The 17600-nt window shown below is 46.5% G+C and overlaps 1 protein-coding gene across 1 annotated transcript in view; it reads left to right on the forward strand.

Annotated features, from left to right (window-relative positions):
• Positions 1-17217, forward strand: part of MFHAS1 (multifunctional ROCO family signaling regulator 1) — a gene marked incomplete at both ends in the record, with an annotated part of 29761 nt that extends 12544 nt beyond the window's left edge. The window contains one exon of the mRNA XM_080344088.1: positions 17087-17217. Coding sequence (XP_080200214.1) covers positions 17087-17217 — 131 coding nt within the window. The remainder of the gene's footprint in view (positions 1-17086) is intronic.
• Between the last annotated feature and the right edge of the window lie 383 nt (positions 17218-17600).

Here is a 17600-nt window from a genome sequence, read left to right on the forward strand (position 1 = left end):
GAGCAGATAATGTTAGAAAGCAAGGACTTAGCAATGTGCAGATCTGAAATGCAAAGGTACAGGACGTGCAGTGTGGAGGATGGAGAGGCGGGGACCTCTGTCTAAGACTCGCTGCCTGACATCAGCCTTTTACTGTAAGTATTCCTGTTGCCTGTGTCTGAACAGTTGCATTTTCATCGCGCTCATTAAAATTCTCGGATAAATCGAGATCAATCAAGAATGAAGGACCCCAACATGGGGTAATGGCTGGGGATAGTGATCCATTCTGAAAAGCAGTCATCTCGTATTGACCATCCTGATACTTGCATTTGTATCTTTCCACCATCCCTCTGTATTTATAGTGTGTATAACTCACTAGTCCGTACACACTTTTTCCTCTACTACATAATGGGGAAAAATAGCATAATTGTCTGTCAGATTGCTAACCTTTGCACTTTTCAGGATTACATCCTCAACAGATAGTGAGATGCAGCTGTATTTATTGCAATACGTGATAAGGAATGTTTCAAGCTATTTATGTCCAATTCATTTGTTTTTACCTCAAAAAGGTCTGAGCAGCTGGATCCTCGTCTGTATGGGAGCAAAGGGTACTTGGGGCAGCTACATAAATTAGATGTCCCTTTCATTTTGTAATTCTTCATCCTCTATGTGTGAAATGGGGAGTGGCTCACAGGAACTATGACCTTCCTTAGCTGGAGGGGTTTAGTCATGATGAGACCCATAGGAGCTGGAGCAGAAGAGGTGTTAAGGAGTCAGCTGGGCTGCTCAGCACGTAGGGAGGTCTGTATGGTGGAAGGCATCTTGCAAATTGCACACTCATCTGGGAGTTGCCCAAGGGCACAGGGAATTGTAAATCCAGACAAACTGGTGTCAGACTGAGCAACAGCTGGGTGGTGCCAAACTTTCACTCAATGACAGGAAGCTGTTCCTGGGAGCAAACTGGTTTTGAACAGCACTGTAGGTTGAGGGTACAGCTTCTGTCTTGGCCTGCATTGCCTTAACATGGTCTCTGGGGCAGCCAGCCTCTGTCCCACCATTACCGCTTTTGAGTGCCTCCAAGTTGCGCCATCACATTGCTGGGCAGCTGGACCAGGAGCAAGCAGTGAGAACTGGGATGATCAGTGCTGGTCCAGAGTAGTCCTTAAGTAATCTTAGAATCATTTCAGTTGGAAGACACCTCAGGATCAAGTCCAACCATAATCTAACCTAACTCTAGCACTAAACCATGTCTCTAAGAACCTCATCTAAAAGCCTTTTAAACCCCTTCAGGGATGGTGACTCCACCACTTCCCTGGGCAGCCTGTTCCAATGCCTGACAACCCTTTCTGTGAAGAATTTTTTCCTAATATCCAATATAAACCTCTCCTGGTGCAACTTGAGGCCACTTCCTCTCATCCTCTGGCTTGCTATGTGGGCGAGACCAACACCCTCCATACTACAGCCTCCTTTCAGGTAGTTGTAGACAGTGATAAGGTCTCCTCACAGCCTCCTTTTCTCAAGGCTAAACAGCCCAAGCTCCCTCAACTACTCCTCATAAGACTTGTGCTCCAGGCCCCTCATCTCGTGGATGGGTTGGCTTTCCCAGGGAAGCCTCATCTGGGCTGTATCTTCAGGAAGCCAGCATGCTGTGTCCAGAGAGGGGCAAGCAAGCAGACCTCTCACCACTCTGCTGGGGCATCGCAGGTGGGGAGAGAGGCACAGACTTACCCTATTGATAAGTCTGTGCTGCTGCAAGGAGAGGAAGAGACACACAAAGGGTTTTCTCTGTGTTTTCTCTCCTGGTTTGTGTGGTGCTTCTTGCCCACTTGCTCTGTCGACTGTATTTTATAGCAGAACTGCTGGATGGGGTTGAATGTGCTTGGTGGCAGGTTTCCAAACCAGAGAGTCAGCAGCAAGCACCAGGCCTACTTAAATGCGTTGCGTAACCAGATGAGTTTTCAGATCCCTGTGCATTTCTCTAAATCTTCCTTTTGAACAGGCTCTTTCTCTCAGAGAGATTTTGATGCTCTTATTTCAGATAACGATGCACACACTGGATATAGAAAATTCTCATGTCCAAATGATTCTGATTTATCAAAGTCGCTAAATTTAAGTAATCTATCAAAAAAGAGCTTCCCCTTCCTGTGATCTGACATAACATTTCTTGGTTGCTGTTATTTTTACTATGGAACAGCTTAAATCTGTGTTGGTTGGGCACTAAGTGATGGCTACAGTGTGAAAGAAGACATTTGTTTCTGTGAAGTAAGGCGGCCGTGCTGCAGCTCCAGGCTCTCAGGGCAGTCTGCTCACACGAAGCTTGTGCCAGCACAGTGTCAGGACCTCCTGGCAGTCCTGCCTGGCTCGCTCCAGCCCTGCGTGCTTTGCAGAGGCTCTCTGGGCCTCCCCACCTTCTCTGGGGCTCAATGCTCTGTTTAAAAATAAACCCTTTGCTCTGATAGCGGTTACCTTTTTCAGCATCTTGGGGGTGTAGTGCGTGGCAGTGGTGATATATTTTAACACAATCTCCATCATCCCAGGTTCTAGGAGGACAGCATAGGGAAGATGGTGCTTCATTGTCACCAAAGTAGAGACACAACTGCATATGCAATGGAAGTTTGTGAGGAACCAGTCATACCTCTGGTTTCACAGATCTCTGTAATACATGGACTTCCTTTCATTGTACCCCATTACAGACCAGGACTGAGCCATCCCAGGCATGAAACACACTGCTGGAATCAGGCACCACTGAAACACCTTGAGCTCTTGGTGTCAGGAATATATAATTCAAGCTTTCAAAAATTTGTTACTGGCTTTGCTTTTGTTTTTTTGTTTGTTTGTTGGTTTGGGCTTTTTTAAGCTAGCTTCTTTGTTAAAGCTGGCTCTGTGGAGCTTTGAGCTCATATTTTAATATATCAGATTGCTCTGCTTCACCTGCCTGCTGACCTGGTTCCAGACATCCTGTGCCTGCTTTCACATTGAGATGAGAGCAAAACCACACAACTCTGGGATGTTGAGAAGAGATGCCACTGCTTGCTGGCTGCAATATCCCAGAGATATGCTGAGCAAGAATTTCTTTTTTATTTTTCTCTCTCTCTTTTCTTTAAAGCTTGTGGTGGACAGTTGTGCAGGGACATTCAGTGGGTGCAAACAGAGGTGATGCAAGCCTCGTTCTGAAACTGTTGTAATCTCCAGGTACTTTTGCCCAGCTCTGTGATGGTGCCAGAGGGCTATGTGGGGAATGAAGCTCCTATGTGCTTTGTCCTTGCTAACAAGTCCATGTACCTGAACCTGTACTGCCAGGGGTTTTCAGCAGGGAGTCTTGCTCATGCTGGTGACCCAGAAGCCTGTGAGCTAATATTGCTGACATTTTCATGTCAGCTTTAATCAGTGAGAAGTTTGTGATTGGGCTTGCTTGTGCCCAGAGAGAGCTCTTCAGACTCTGAAGTGATCATTACTGGATTCTGGCAAGATTTTAACTGATGCTTGCTTGGGCAAATAATTCGGTTTAGCAAGTGGCTGCTGTGGTCAGCTTGGAGCCCTCCTAGTGTAAGATGCTGAAATACACGATCAAGAGTAGAGTCTTGTGTGTGTCTTTTCCCAAGCAGTGTAATTGTGTCTCAAAGGCTCAGCCAAAGTAAAGATTTTCTTGGATGAAAGAAGAGTCTGGGAACCTTCCTTTGGGATCAAAAAACAAAACAAAAAAACAACCACCACAAAAACAAACAAACAAAAAAAACCACAACACCTTTCTCTGTCTTCGTTTGTAACAGAAAGCTACCATGAAGCTTTTGAAGCTTCCTGTTATTTTTAGCTTATTCTTTGTCCTTCTTTGAAATAAATCACATCTTTCCTCTATGACAAAAGAGAGACTAAGACTTTGTTACATACACACATGCACATTTTTTGAGAGCCTGCAGTGAAGCCAAACACAATGTTAAGAAAATGTTGCCAAACAAGGCAACACCATGCTCAAGTTAGTGATTCACACAGGGATCTGATGTAAAAAAAAAAAAAAAAAAAAAAAGGTTGAAGAGGGTGTGATGAGAGGAGATGCTTGATGGGCTGGTTTGGAGAGCACAGTAGGCTTGATCTGAATCTGTGACTTGGATTTCTGGCATAACACTTTGCAAGTGCTAAAAATGTGCTGTTTGCTGACTGCGTGGCCCTTGTAGGGAGGCTGGGCTCCTTCAGTGCAGTTCTTGCCCAGCCTCTAGTTCATTGCCGATATGGCATGACAAGTTGTCATGTTTTATGGCAGACCTGTGGCCAGGCTTCAGCTCAGAGATATGTCATTCTTACGTGCCTTTCCTGAAGTATTTAATGTCAGTATTCCCCTGAAACAGCACTTCTGGTTGAAAGCCGTGTGGCAAAAGAGCCTCTGCTCTGCAGCTGCTGGATCATGCAAGTCTTACATGTGATTCTTTTTCTCTGGGATATGCTAAGTGTGCCCAGTGCCATCTGAGCCTTGCAAGTGACTGTTGGGACTGGGTGCTGCCAACAAAGTTGTGGCTCTGCTAGAGACAGCATTTTTGCAACTTGCTCTGTGCTGCCTTATCCCCAGTTGCATAATGCAGTGTGATGCAGATAATCCAGACATGACTACAAAAGGATTTAAAACTCCTTTTTAATCGGAGTCATATTTAATAAAGCTTTGCCTTGCTTGGAGGACTGTTCTCTTGGCTTGTGTGTTTAAGAAAAAATGCAGGAGCCTGAGGGGGGTGTGAGGGAACCAGATCATGGAGAAGGGACACAAGTGCCTCTGTGTGGCTCCTTGGCTGCTGGTGGTGAAGTCCAGAGCTGTGGGACACGTTTCCACTAGCACCAAGGATGTAAAACCCTTACATGTGCAAGTAGGAGCAGCCCGTAGGTCTGTGCTTTCTCTGAATTTTTCCCTCACAGAGCAAACCTTTGGTGCTTGTCAAGGGAAGGAGAGGCTCTTTCTAGTCTAGTCTGGCTTATGCTTCCCGTTTAAACTCTTTATGTCCAAAATATTGGTGGTCATCCAGGGCCTCCTGCATCTCCAAACAAACTGTGATCCTGGACAAAGTGCAGAAGAGGAGAAGATGCTCTTTGCTTCTCTTGTAATGGCCTTTTCTGAAAGTTTGTGTGATTGACCTTATTTCTTTGGTTGTTGCTCTGCCACTGTATTGTGCAAGGTGCACTGTCTAAAATAACACATAATCTCTGAGTATCTCTGAAAAGTACTGTCTTTTCCTCCTGTATGCCAGCATTTTGCCCACTTTTCTGGCAGAAGCCATGTTTTGAGCTGCCACATCTGTTGCACCTCCCCTCAGAGCAAGCCTGGTGGGGTCTGAACTCCAGTGCTGAACAGCATTTGAGAGCGAGTGTCCTGCTGGCTCCTGCTTTTCTAGTTCCAATAATCCTTGGTCTTGGGGTCCGTTGACGATATGCTTATGGTCTCCCCGAGTCTCTTCTCTGATCAGTACAGGTAAATGTCTGGGAAGTTTTAAGGTTATTTCTTCCCAAGACAGATCCCTCTGAGGGAATTGATGCTGGGCGAGTCCAGAGTAGAGCCACCCAGCTTGCAGCTCCGATGGGACGTTGAAACACCTGAAGGAGAGGGGGCCAGAGCTGTGTTACAATGACACTGAGGCATAAATACTTCAGAATCATCCACCTAGTAGAAAGCTGCTTGGAGAAAACCTGGAATACAGATTTGCAGCGCAAATAGTTAGGGGGCCAGGAAGGAGCTCAGCACTGTCCTGAAGTCCCATGGTGGAACAGGCAGTATCTGGGAAGGGGCAGGGGGGTAGAGGAAGTGATGAAGGAGTGAAATGTTCTCTGGCAATGCTGCTGCCTCCTTGGGAGACTGATGAGTTCTTTACAGCCTCCAAAGCTCTTTCCTGTTTTGGTAGCAAACATGACTGCCATAGAAGTGATTTTTAAACAGCAGAGACGGATGCTGCAGTTTATTTTTGGGTACTGAGAAGCCCAGAGCAGATGGCATTTAGCAGGCAATGAACACTGCAGGAGTTAAGTAGCAACACTATTGTTTCTGAACTTGCATGACTTATCATTTTGGAAGGCATTCCAGTGGCAGAATAAAAAGTAATAAGAATTGGTTTCAGCAGAGGTATTAAAACAGTCTATGACGTTAAGTCCATAAATAAGCACTTTCCCATGGGGAAAAGGTGTTTGTAAGGATAAGCTAGTTATTGCCTTGATTTACAGCTGTTGGTTGTTCCCTGTTTGGATATTAGAGAATGAGAGGGTTCAGAGAAGAATGGTTAAATAATTGAAAGTACTGAGGAATCACCACAATTTTAAATAAATAAATAATAATAAAAGGTTAGTTCTTATCCCCTCTGGAAAAGGAGACAAGTAGAAAAAGATTTTGTACAGCTCCTAATCTTAAAAGGACAGAGCTTTTTTCCTGATTACTGAGTAATGCAAAGCCAGCAGCCCGCTGAGACTTAAAACATGTCAATTTTGGTAATAAGAAAAATACTTTAAACCAAACTAATGGAGAAGATTTGAAACAAAAATCAATTCTCCACCTCTGTTGGCATAGTGAAGCTCAGGCTCTGAGCTCTGCAGAGTGCTGCTTGGGTATGGTGATGTGCACCAGCAATGCTTTTATAGAAGACACTAGCCTTACCTGGGAGACCAAGAGTTGGCTGCATGCCTCAGTGCTCTGCTCCTCTAATTTCAGCCATATGGCTTCACCCAAATCTACATCACACTCTGTGTCACAAGGAAGAAACACTTGACCTAAAGATGCACTTGTGAAACTTCAGTGTAAAGGGAAGAAATACATGCAGAGAAGCAGGTTAGATCTGATACCACCATAATTAAGGAAACTCCTGTGATCTTGCAGGTTCTTACTCAGCTGAAGCCATACCTGTGGTCAGCATGTATAGTGTGGTGTTACTTATTAACTAGCAGGAAATGCATAGCTTTGTAGGAGAAGCATCAAGGAGGCGTTTTGCTCCAATTAAGCACGAGTCTAGAATAAATTCTGTGATGCACATGCATAGATCAAATTCCATAGTGAAGTGGCTTCAGTAGAAAGTCACATTAGTAGATTCAAACAGGGATATGTTCAAGCTGGTTCAGTCAACAGGTAAAACATTTACTTGATTAATGTATGAGCCTGAGTGGGACTTACAGTGTTTAGACTTTGCTCTTTAGGCCAGTCGATAATGAAAGGAAAAAAAAAATTGTTACTCTGCTTAAGTGGGCTCTGTGGTTGTCCTGCTGAACAGGAAAGGTTTAAATGTAACCAAAATAGCTTCACAGAGGAGTATTGCACATGCATTTCACCATAAATGATCTGAAAGATAATACTTACCATGCAGGTTTGAAAATACAGTTCCCCCAATTCAGTTTGCTGAATACACTGGAGCCTTGGAATGGCCCTAAGGCAACAGCAATTCATGGAACCAAGTTGCTTTTACTCAGGAAGGAGTTCATTTAATCTCATGGAAGACTGTTAGGCAGTGCATGTACACACATGTCTTGCACATGTGTTTTGGTTTGTTGTTTTTCTTGGCTGGTGAAAGTCAGGTGAATGGAGGTGGGGGGGGAGGGGGCACGGGGAAGGTTGTTGTGGCAGAATGTAAAAGGCGACTACAAGGGAAACTGCAGGTCTTTTACTCCCCAGCTGGACTTTGCTGAATGCTTGTAACAGAAGAGGGGCTGCATAGCCAAGATCCTTACCTTCTGCTGGGGCATGCATGGACATCTTGTGAAGAAGGAACAAGACAACTGAGAAAAAAACTTGTCCCAGATGTTCTCCCAGCCTTTGCGTGTCTTCACAGGGATCTGTCTCTTTACTAATGCTCCAGTTGTTGCTGTTTGGACTGGCTGCAGCTGGTGGTGTCCAGTGTTGAGGTGGATGCTCTGCCTGCAGTAGTGCCTTGCTGTTCTGGATGAGAGCAGACTGGTTGGGGCTGGCTGCAGCTTTATCTCCAGCTGGTGCCTTGCCTTGGCAGAATGAGGAAGTGCTCGTGGCAGATACGGCTGAAGAGGTAGAATTAAAAATAACCAAAAGGTAGATCCGGGGCTTGGTTACTCAGTGACAGGCCTGTTTCTATTCTGGGATGAGGGTAATTTGCACTGAGCTCGTTACACCACGACTCTTCCTTAAAATGACTTGACAGTCAATTTCGTTCCAGCTAATAAGGTCCTAAAATGTTAATGAAGCAAATCAATTTTTCATGGCTTTGTATTGCAGTTGTCTGAAAGTGCTGTGTTGCGGCCTGACAATTCAAGGAGCTTTTTAGATATTAAAATGGCAGTAAAATATTCAGCAGTTTGGAGGATGCTTTGTTTTCTGTTTCAGCTTTTCCCTAATGCTCCCTCTCCCTTTCCTGAGCCTTTATACTGTATTGTTTACTTGCCCCCTGTGGTCACTTCCTTTCTCCAGTGTCTACTCTGGTCACTCATGGGCAGAGGTGCCTTGCTTCCACCTTCTGCCACAGGGAGAAGAAGGATGGAGTGCTCAACAGAATAGGCAGAGATGAAACTAGATGAGGGAGACTCCTCCTGCTGAAGTACTATTTGAAATAGATTGAATTTGATGGGACAAAGTAGAGAAATGGCATCATGTTCATCCTTCTTCATTCTTTTGGAGGGGAGTGGTAGTGTCAAAAGTTACAGCCTTCGCTCCTTATGGCAAGTCTCTTTCTGAGATGACAGCATTACCTGGCATAAATGCTTTCTGTGCTCAGTATTTCACGAGTTGTGGAAAGAGGAGAAAAATGTTGCATGCATCGTATAGCCACACTGATGGTGAAACAGCTACCTGCACTGGCTTGGGAATTAGGTAGATGTCAACCACCCTTTATTTCTCTGAGCTGCTTTTTTCATACTGTCAGAAGGAGACAGAAGGGCACAAACCTTCATGACTGCTGCTGGAGTTATTTTGATTGAGTTATTTTGATTATTTGTTACTGCTCTCTCCATTCTGGTTTTTATAACTATGGAGACAGGAAGTACTGAGCTGTGTGGTCTGAGGAGTGTGTGTGGGTTTTTGTTTTGCTTTTAATTGAATTCCAGTTCTAACTGTAATTAATTTCTACGTTCCTGAGAAAAAGATAATTGACTAATGTTTTGGAACAAACATAAAGTTTTCCAATTTTTATACGTGTAAACCTTGTACTGCCACATCAGTAAGGGATGATCTCATGTTAGGGAAATTAGTGGATGAAAGATAAACTGGCATTTTGAATAATTACTCTCCTTTAGCTGCTGAGTTGAGCATCCAAAATGCTTTCCACACAAGTTCTTCACCCAGAGGTGTGCTCAGTCCAATGCCAAAGGCTTCCTAAGAACTTCTGCAAGCGCTGAGGTGTGTCAATGCCCTCTTCTGCTGCGACAGCAAGGGGTTAAGAGCTAGGTGACCCTGTCATGACTTGGGAAAGGAGGAGGGTATTTAACCTCTAAAGCCTTCCAGTCTCTATCTGGTGTTTTGTGTGTCCTCTCACCTTCCCTGCCTGGCTAAAATTAGAGGTAGCATTGCCAGGTACAGCATCTGTCTCCTGGGCAGATCTTGCAGAGCACCTTACCCTTTGGCATGGCCCTGGCTTCCTACCAGGGCGAGTAGTCTGGTGGCTTCTTGGGTAGGAGGTGAAGTGCAAGGTAACCTCGGTGATGGTGCGGGAAGCTGCTTGAGCTGGAATGGAGCAGAGGACAGCATCTGCAGTGGGTCTGAGGTTCCCGGCATGGCGAACTGTGGGTGTACGTCCTAAAGCTTGACCTAGACCTATTGGCTTCAAGCTGAAGAACATTCCTGCCTGTTTCCAGGGATCTAGCACAGAGGTTGTTTCATGTTTCTGTCATCTGGCATGAATTAAGAGCCTTGGGAAAACATTTTCCTGTGCAGTGAGCTGGAGGAAATATTCAAGGTGAACCATATACACATTCACAGCCCAGAGCTGTGAGGCCTAGAGATGAGGTGCTGGCTTGAGAGGCAGCTGGTGCTCTGAGTGCAAGAGCTGAAAGCTGTCTGGTGCTTGTGTCAGCCAGCAGCCCCAAGGCTGAGCCTGCCCCTCTAGCAGCGGTGATGCTCTGGAGTGGAGCTGGGCACCCACAGGAGAGTGCTCTGTGTTTGAGGAAGGTGTCTCTGCTGACATTTTTGGTCTTGAACCTTTCAAAGGAAAAATGACAAGTTGCCATCAGTTCCTTTTGCATATTTTGGAAAGCTCTAACCCTCTTCTTTGCTCTCAACATCCTTTCCTCTGTGCTCTCAGCTTCTGGTCTTTGGAGACTCATCTTTGCAGGTTGGTCCTATGCCTTGTGACTGGCCACCTTTCCCACTCTGCATTTCCAGAGCAAGCTTTTCTTTTTGTTTTCAAGCTTTAATTTTTTTAACTATATTTAATCAGAGGCTGATTTGTTCCTGAGCATGTGCTGTACTTGATGGGTGGTTCTCCTCACCAGCCTGCTGTTGCGTTCAGTGCTTACCAACAGAGTTTTCTTCTCTATAGCTTTTTTCCACAGTTGTCCCTCCCACTAGGACACTTTCACAGGCTGGGATTTTTGTTGTTGTATTTGTTTGCTATTTTTAATCGCCTTTAACCAGGGCTGCAATGTGAGGATCCTGAAACTTTCTGTTCATAGTCTGGGTTTCACCCTGCTCTGCTCCCTTTTGTGATGCCTCTTGCTTTCAGCTGGTTTTTTTTGTTGTGTTTGCAGCCAGGAGACTAGATTCCATTGAGAATAAAATGAAGTCCTAACTTGGAGGTCTCTCTCTACCCATTCCCCTGCTCCAAGTAGGCCAGATAGATTAAGTCACTCGGGACCCCAGAAATAAAACATGGGAAGTACAGAGATCTAACTTTCTGGGAAATATTTTTGTGCGTGACATGCAGGCAGTGCTGTGAAGAGCATATTAAAAATTCATACCAATACAGAGCAGTATTCTCAGTGCGCAGTGCTTGAGAATAAGCTGATGCATCATGCACAGCAACATTTGCAGGAAGCCACTCATTTGTTTCATCCAAGCAGAGAGTGGTGAAGACGAGATTTAAATGGTGTGGGGTAGAAGCAGGCTTGGTGTGAGACACCATCTCTTTTCCCTCTCCTGCCAAGACTCCGGGCAGATTTCTCATCTCCTGTAGAGCTGGCTGCAAAGTCATGGTGTATGAAGGCATTGCCTGTGCTTCCAGCAGAGGGGGAAATGTGTGCATGTGGCTATTCAGTTCCTCCTGCCTCTGGGACTGGTTTGGTCTGGTTGTGTAAGTGCTCCAGATGGTGAACTTCAAAACAACCAGCAGCCAGGAAAAGAAGTTGTAGCTTCTCCAACCCCAGTCTCTTTGCAGTTGTATGGATAAAAGGGGGTAGGACTGCCTGTGAAGCAAAAGGGTGTCCTGGAACATAAGCTCTCTTGTGAGCCCTACCTTCTGACTGCTGTTGGAAACCAAGCACAGGACACATGGTTTTTGGTACACAGTGTTGGTGTATTAGTCTCTACTTTTCTGGAGGCATGACTGCTGAGTGCTGTGCAGACAGATGTCACAAGCACAGCTTAGTCAAAGGAGGCTTGACAGAAGAGCAGTTGAGGGTGAGATGTAAAGTCTATCTTGTGCCAACCCCACCTGTATTGGTTGGTGTCTGAAGGCCTTCAGCAAGATGGAAGAATGAGAAGGGATTTCAGGTAGGAGAGCAAATGAGCAGTGGGGCTGCAAAAAACAGTGGGTATGTGGTTGGAGCAGCTCTGGAGCATGCGGTGGAGGGAGTAGGACAGTGCTGAGGCAGGGCAGGCTGTAGGAACAGCTTGGGTTTGGCTGTCTCATGCCCCTGCCATGAAGCATGGGCAATGTCTTCAAGGTCCCAAGCAGGCTGAAGAGAGAGGAGCAGCACCATAGAGGCAGGGTCGGGGTCCTGCTCATCCATTGCTTTGTGGTTGTCACTGTGGAGCCCAGATCCTGATAGCAGGAATGACAACATGAAAATGAGAAACGCCATCAGGCTCATACTGACCAATTGTGTTCTCCTAGGAGCTCTGAGAGAAAGGAGGTGTCATGGCAGTCTGGAGCAGAGTCTCTCACCCCTGTGCCCTTGCTGCAGATTGTTGACATATGAACAGGGAACTTTGTGCCACTTAGCACAGCCGTGGCAGTGAGAACTCTGTGAAGGCAAATGGTCCGGGGGGATTTTCCTTCTTGCATGCAAAAGTCTTCTCACTGTTAAACAGCCAAGTAGGTTTACAGCTGGGCTTGTCTGGTTGCCAACATGGAGTAACCGAACACTCCTGCAAGTACTTGCTTTTCTTGCTGTCAGCCTCCCTGCTAACTCTCTGATTCGTCATGGGTATCTGGCATTTCACGGGTATTTTCTAAAGGCCAGTGAAGTGTGCTTTGCAGCATGCATGGATCTGGTGGCTGGCAGGGGCTCTGAGGGAGGCATCCCTCTGTGAATCACAGTAAATCAGGGACAGAAGGAAAAATGTGCCTTACTCTGTACTTGAACAGAAATTGTACACCTGTGCTTTTCTGTGTTCCTGGGCATATATGACAGTAGAAATGTGTTCCTTGTGCACCGAGTGATGATACACAATTGAGCTCTCTCCAGCACATGCAGTTATCCTTGTGGGCTACGGGCACTGGCCTGGCCCAGGAACCCGACACAAGTAGCTCAAAGTTTGCTGTGCCTGTGTCTGTTCTGCGATAAAACAGTAGCAACAAAGAACACCTTGCTGAGATAAAAATATCTGTTTTGGCTGAGCTGGCTAGTCCTGAGAAGAAACAGGCCCTTCTGGTAGAGCTTTGGGCATGGATGGAGGTTTGTTCCTACGTTTGCCTGTGACTGGACATGTGTAGCAGGTTGCTTCTAAATGGTATGGGCAGCGTGATTCAGTGTGCCCGTCTGCTTGGGGGAGTTTACATATCAGCTTATGCTGCAGCCAGACTGAGTATAGTAGTTTAATGACAGAGGCTCAGTTTGTGTCTCAGCCTTAGCTTGCTGTACAGCACATTTTACACAGTTGTGGAGACCTGTTTCTGTGACAGAAGGCCGGGAGGGTGGCCAGGGGACAGATGCAACTACTCTGCACCATTTGTGCCATTATAAATGGTGGGGCAGCAAAGGAGCATCTTCTAAAGTATCTGCTGTCTGTTTGCAGGTGCTTTTAACCAGGCTTGGTGGGTGCCTTCCTGCTATGACCTGAACTTGGACTTAGATGCATCTAAAAATCAGGCCTTGGCCAGCAAGTATCCAGCATTAAAGTGCTTTTGCAAGTAGGACTTATGGTCATAAATCTGCTGAGTAATCTTAGCGATGCAGGTTTGTCTCCTGGAAGATGGAATTGTTCTTCAAAACTCAACTGTGTTAGTCTTTAGCCTTAAGATGAAGCAGTTGGAGTTTTGATTAAAACCTCAGTGGCTTCTGTGGAATTTAATATTAAAACCAAGGCCACGCTGGGACTAGGACAAGCTTCGTGGTTTATGTGTGTTATTGCAGGGCAACCTTTCAGATGGGGCAGGCAAAACCGAGGTTTCCAGTAAAATTTGTGACATGCTCATGAAGGAATGCACCAGCAAAATACAGACTGGCTAGTCTGTGCTTGGGGGCAGAACAAATGCTGCAGGCATGGGCTGCTCCAGCTACATTTAAACTTAACAGTTAAACCAGGCGAACACCACTGCATGCTAGGCATTTAGTTTTTTCTTTTGTATCAGTGGAATACTTTGATCTCCTTGTTTTCGCCTCACCACAGCCCTGAATAATTTTATTTCTGATCTCCTGCAGTTTAAGTAATTCCTGGATAGAAATGTGAGGTTTCTGAAACCTCTGAGGGATTCTAGGCCTGGAGAGTTGCCTCCAAGCAGTATCTCATTGCTAGTTTGTTACAGCTCTCAAGATTGCATATTGAAATGAGATTTGCACAGCTATTATTTAGCAGTGATGTGAAGTGTGATCTAGGTAGTTATGCTTGATTTAGTACTGTGGTGAGTTTGTGCAGCAGTTTGCAAAGACAAGGGGATGAAAACACTGTGGTGAGAAGGCAGTAAGTGAGACATCCCTTAACTGGGAGCAGGGAAGAACAGGAAGGATGCACAGGTGGCCTGCCCACTTGGTGCCTGATGCATCTCATGGAGTAACTGTGAGAAGAGTCTTTCTTCTGGGAAGCAGTGTGTATGTCAGCAGGACATGGGAGTGGGGCTGGCAGATGTGTGGATGGGGCTGGAGACAGTGAGGTGAGCTTTATCCCAGAGGCAACCTAGAGGGGTTGTGCTTCCAGCAGAGGGAAGCCATAAAGAAAAGGAGGGTTGACTGAAGAGCTGCGAGAAGGGGCTTGCCTGCAAATTGGACATCTCTTTTATCCTACAGCAACCTCCTCTGCTTGAGAAACCTCCTCTAAGGATTCCTGAAGTGGGAGAAGGAAATAGGAATGAAGGCTCAAGCCGACAGACCAGTCTTATGGCACTCCTCTGCTTTAAGATCTAATGGATATTAGCCCTGTCTTTAAAGCGCATAATGGTGCACTGATTTTATGACTCATCTTTTAGAGCTGGTATTTTCAATACTCTAAGCAATACTGCAGTTTAGAAGTCAGACTGGGGCTGGAAACCTGGGAATCACTCGGACATGGAGCACTGTCCTTGATGGGATGCACTGCTGCTTTCAGTGTGTGACAGCTGACGTAATTGAGGACACTGCCTTGCAGATATAACTTCGAATTGCAAATACCATCACGATTTTTCTGTTTTGGAGATGTGTCCGCGTGGCTTAAAAGCTGCTCTGCCACTTCAGGTTTGAGTGTGGGTGTGAGATGAGGGTAGATATTCAAACCCAATATGAATTCAGATTGCAGACTGTGGGGGCAAGCTGGAATTACTGGCCCCAGAGGTGGAGTATCTCTCAAGAGGAACTCTGTGTGTGTGTTCCTTGCCAAGCCCTCCCCTCTGTTTTCCTTATACCAAATATGTGTTCTTGCTTTGCAAAAAACAAGGGAGTTTAGATCTGCTTTTTCAATGAAATGAGAAGAGAAACTGAGGAGGGGAGGGGAAGGGAGGGGAGGGGAGAGGAGAGGAGGGGAGGGGAGGGGAGGGGAGAGGAGAGGAGAGGAGAGGAGAGGAGAGGAGAGGAGAGGAGAGGAGAGGAGAGGAGAGGAGAGGAGAGGAGAGGAGAGGAGAGGAGAGAAGAGGAGAGGAGAGGAGAGGAGAGGAGAGGAGAGGAAAGGAGAGGAATGGCATCTGTGAGGCTTTCAGGTATGATGGGGCTGACTTGTGCCATTGCTGCACAGGCTGGACAGAGCTTCTTCAAAGCATGATTTCTTTTCTGTTTTTTCTGGCCTGCTTGGTAATCACAGCTAGACATAGGGAGACATTTTTCTGACATTCTTGGTTTAACAGCAGAGGAATTTATTGCAAGTGTATTTCAAAATAGAGGAGTCCAAGGACCATCTGTCTTGAGTGTTTTAGTGGAAGTAGGGACAGCTCAGGGTGGCTCCTTGATTGATGGGTACAGAGAGTTTTGTGTGGACCTGTGACTGCAGCCTGCTTACAGCTGGCCTGCCTGTAGGAAGGACATCACTGATGTGGCTGGCACAAGTCAGTTGGTGCTTCTGCCTGAGATGGGGCTGTTTGGCACTGATGTGGGCAAGATCAGCAGAAGAACTGAACCCTTGCTTGGCACAGGTGCTGCCAACCCAGACTGCCTTTGAGAGCAGACCCTAAATCCTAGGCTGGTCTCAAGAGGTGGTTCTGGTGCTATTGGATGTCTGAGCTGTGGCTGGACTACACGGAGGAGATGGCATGTCGATGGCCAGGGAATCTCCCCTGCTGGGGTCAGGCATGTGCAGTGGAGCCAGGAGGAAACTTGAGTTGCTCTGAGCAAGCTATTGGGGAAGTGTTCTGTGGAGCTGGGCACAACTCAGCACCTGGCTTTCCCTCTCACTGTGCTGACCCGTGTCTTGCCCTGGACTACATACTGCAAGGGTGCCAGCAGTGAGGAGCTGCCAGCTGGGCATTTGGACAGCAGAGCTGATGCAACTCATTTAGCAGGGGGATACTGTGGGTTGTGAGAGAGCCGCCCACTGCTGCTGGCTCAATACAGAGCTGGCATTGCCTGCATTAGGTAAGAGCTGACAGCTGGGAGCTGGGATCTGCACACTCAGCAGAGTATAGTGTGGCCCAGAGTCCTGTCAAGACTCGGCATCAGTCCCACAGGAGCTGTGGCAAGCACGCCCATGCAGACAGACATTAGGGAATCCTCTTGAGTATTTTTACCTGCTTCTAAATATTGTTCTGGCAGCTATGAGAGGCACCCTACACCTGGCCAGCCATCACAGAACAGCACGGTCTCTTAAGCTCCCAGGTAGCTCCTGCTGAGAAATTGCAGCACTGGAGCAATGGCTGGACAGCCGCAATGGGCAGGGTTGCTCAGGGACAGAACAGGAGGTAACATACGGTTTCAGAAAAGGTCAAGCATACTTGTCTGTGGGTGGTTTGAGGTCCTCCCCTGAATGTCTTAGAGGTGACATCCTGAAGTGATGCAAAAATGTCTGTGGCAGTCCTTTCAAACCATCTTCTTTCTGGTTCGTACCAAAGAAAGTGGTGTTGGCAGGGTCCTTGTAGGATCCTTCTGCTCGAACTGAAAGACAGATGCTTTTTGGTTATCTTTGTGGGTGTGGATGGTTGTAGTATGCAGATGTGAATAATAAGGCTTGTATCTGTAGCTTTCTCTGTCTGCCAATTATCTTGCCAATGCTACAGGTTGGCTTTTTTCCCTTTCATGGAGGTTGAAGGTAAACTTCTGGATCCCATCTGCCCCCAAAGCCTAATTAAGACACCTACTCCTAAACCCCACCTCTCATTAGACTCCATTTAGATGCTATGAATCCCTAAGGAGCTCGCAAGTTTGTGTGCAGTGATTCAACGCAGAAACAGGAAAGATGGCAGATGTTAACGTTTGTGTGGAACAGCATGTCTCCAAGCAGTAATCACCAGGACATTCACCGTGGTTACACAGATGAGACCTGCTTGGGTTGCAGGACCAGTAAGCCCTCTTACAGTGCTCCTTTGCATCAGTCATGGATGTTTCCCTGGTGAGGGGGAGGGGAAGGGCTTGCTAAAAGCAAAAATTGCAAAAACTGCCTGGCTGATGCTTAAATGTTTTCATTATTTTCCCTTATTCACAGGAGAACTGCTGAGTCAGCCAAGACCAGAGGGACTGACGGAGATCATCTGTCCCAAGAACGGCAGCGAGCGAGTTAATGTTGCCTTGGTTTACCCCCCTACTCCTACTGTGACCAGCCCTTGTTCCAAGTGAGACCTGAAAGCAGACCCCCATTCCACTGTCAATAGGCACCATAAAGCCTACATAAAACATGCAATTTCTAAGCATTTTTTCTGGAAGGTAGCAGCCCCACAGCCTGGGGACTGTCCTAATTATTTGTGGGTATAGACAGCCCACTCAAAGGATAAGAGGTACAGTAAAATGGGTTGAGGTGTTCCATGAGCTATGTTGTGACAGGTGAAAGGCACACATAGTGGGCAGGACAGATCATGAGATCAGCTTTAGGTAGGACAGGACCTCAGGTCCATGTCCACTGCTCCAAGCAGGGCCACCCTTGCAGCTGAGTTAGATTGCTTGAGACCTTGTATTAGGCAAGGGTTGATGACTACCAAGGGTGGAGGATACCTCTCTGGACT

Source organism: Nesoenas mayeri (genome assembly GCF_963082525.1).
Source record: "Nesoenas mayeri genome assembly, chromosome: 4".
NCBI lineage: Eukaryota > Metazoa > Chordata > Aves > Columbiformes > Columbidae > Nesoenas > Nesoenas mayeri.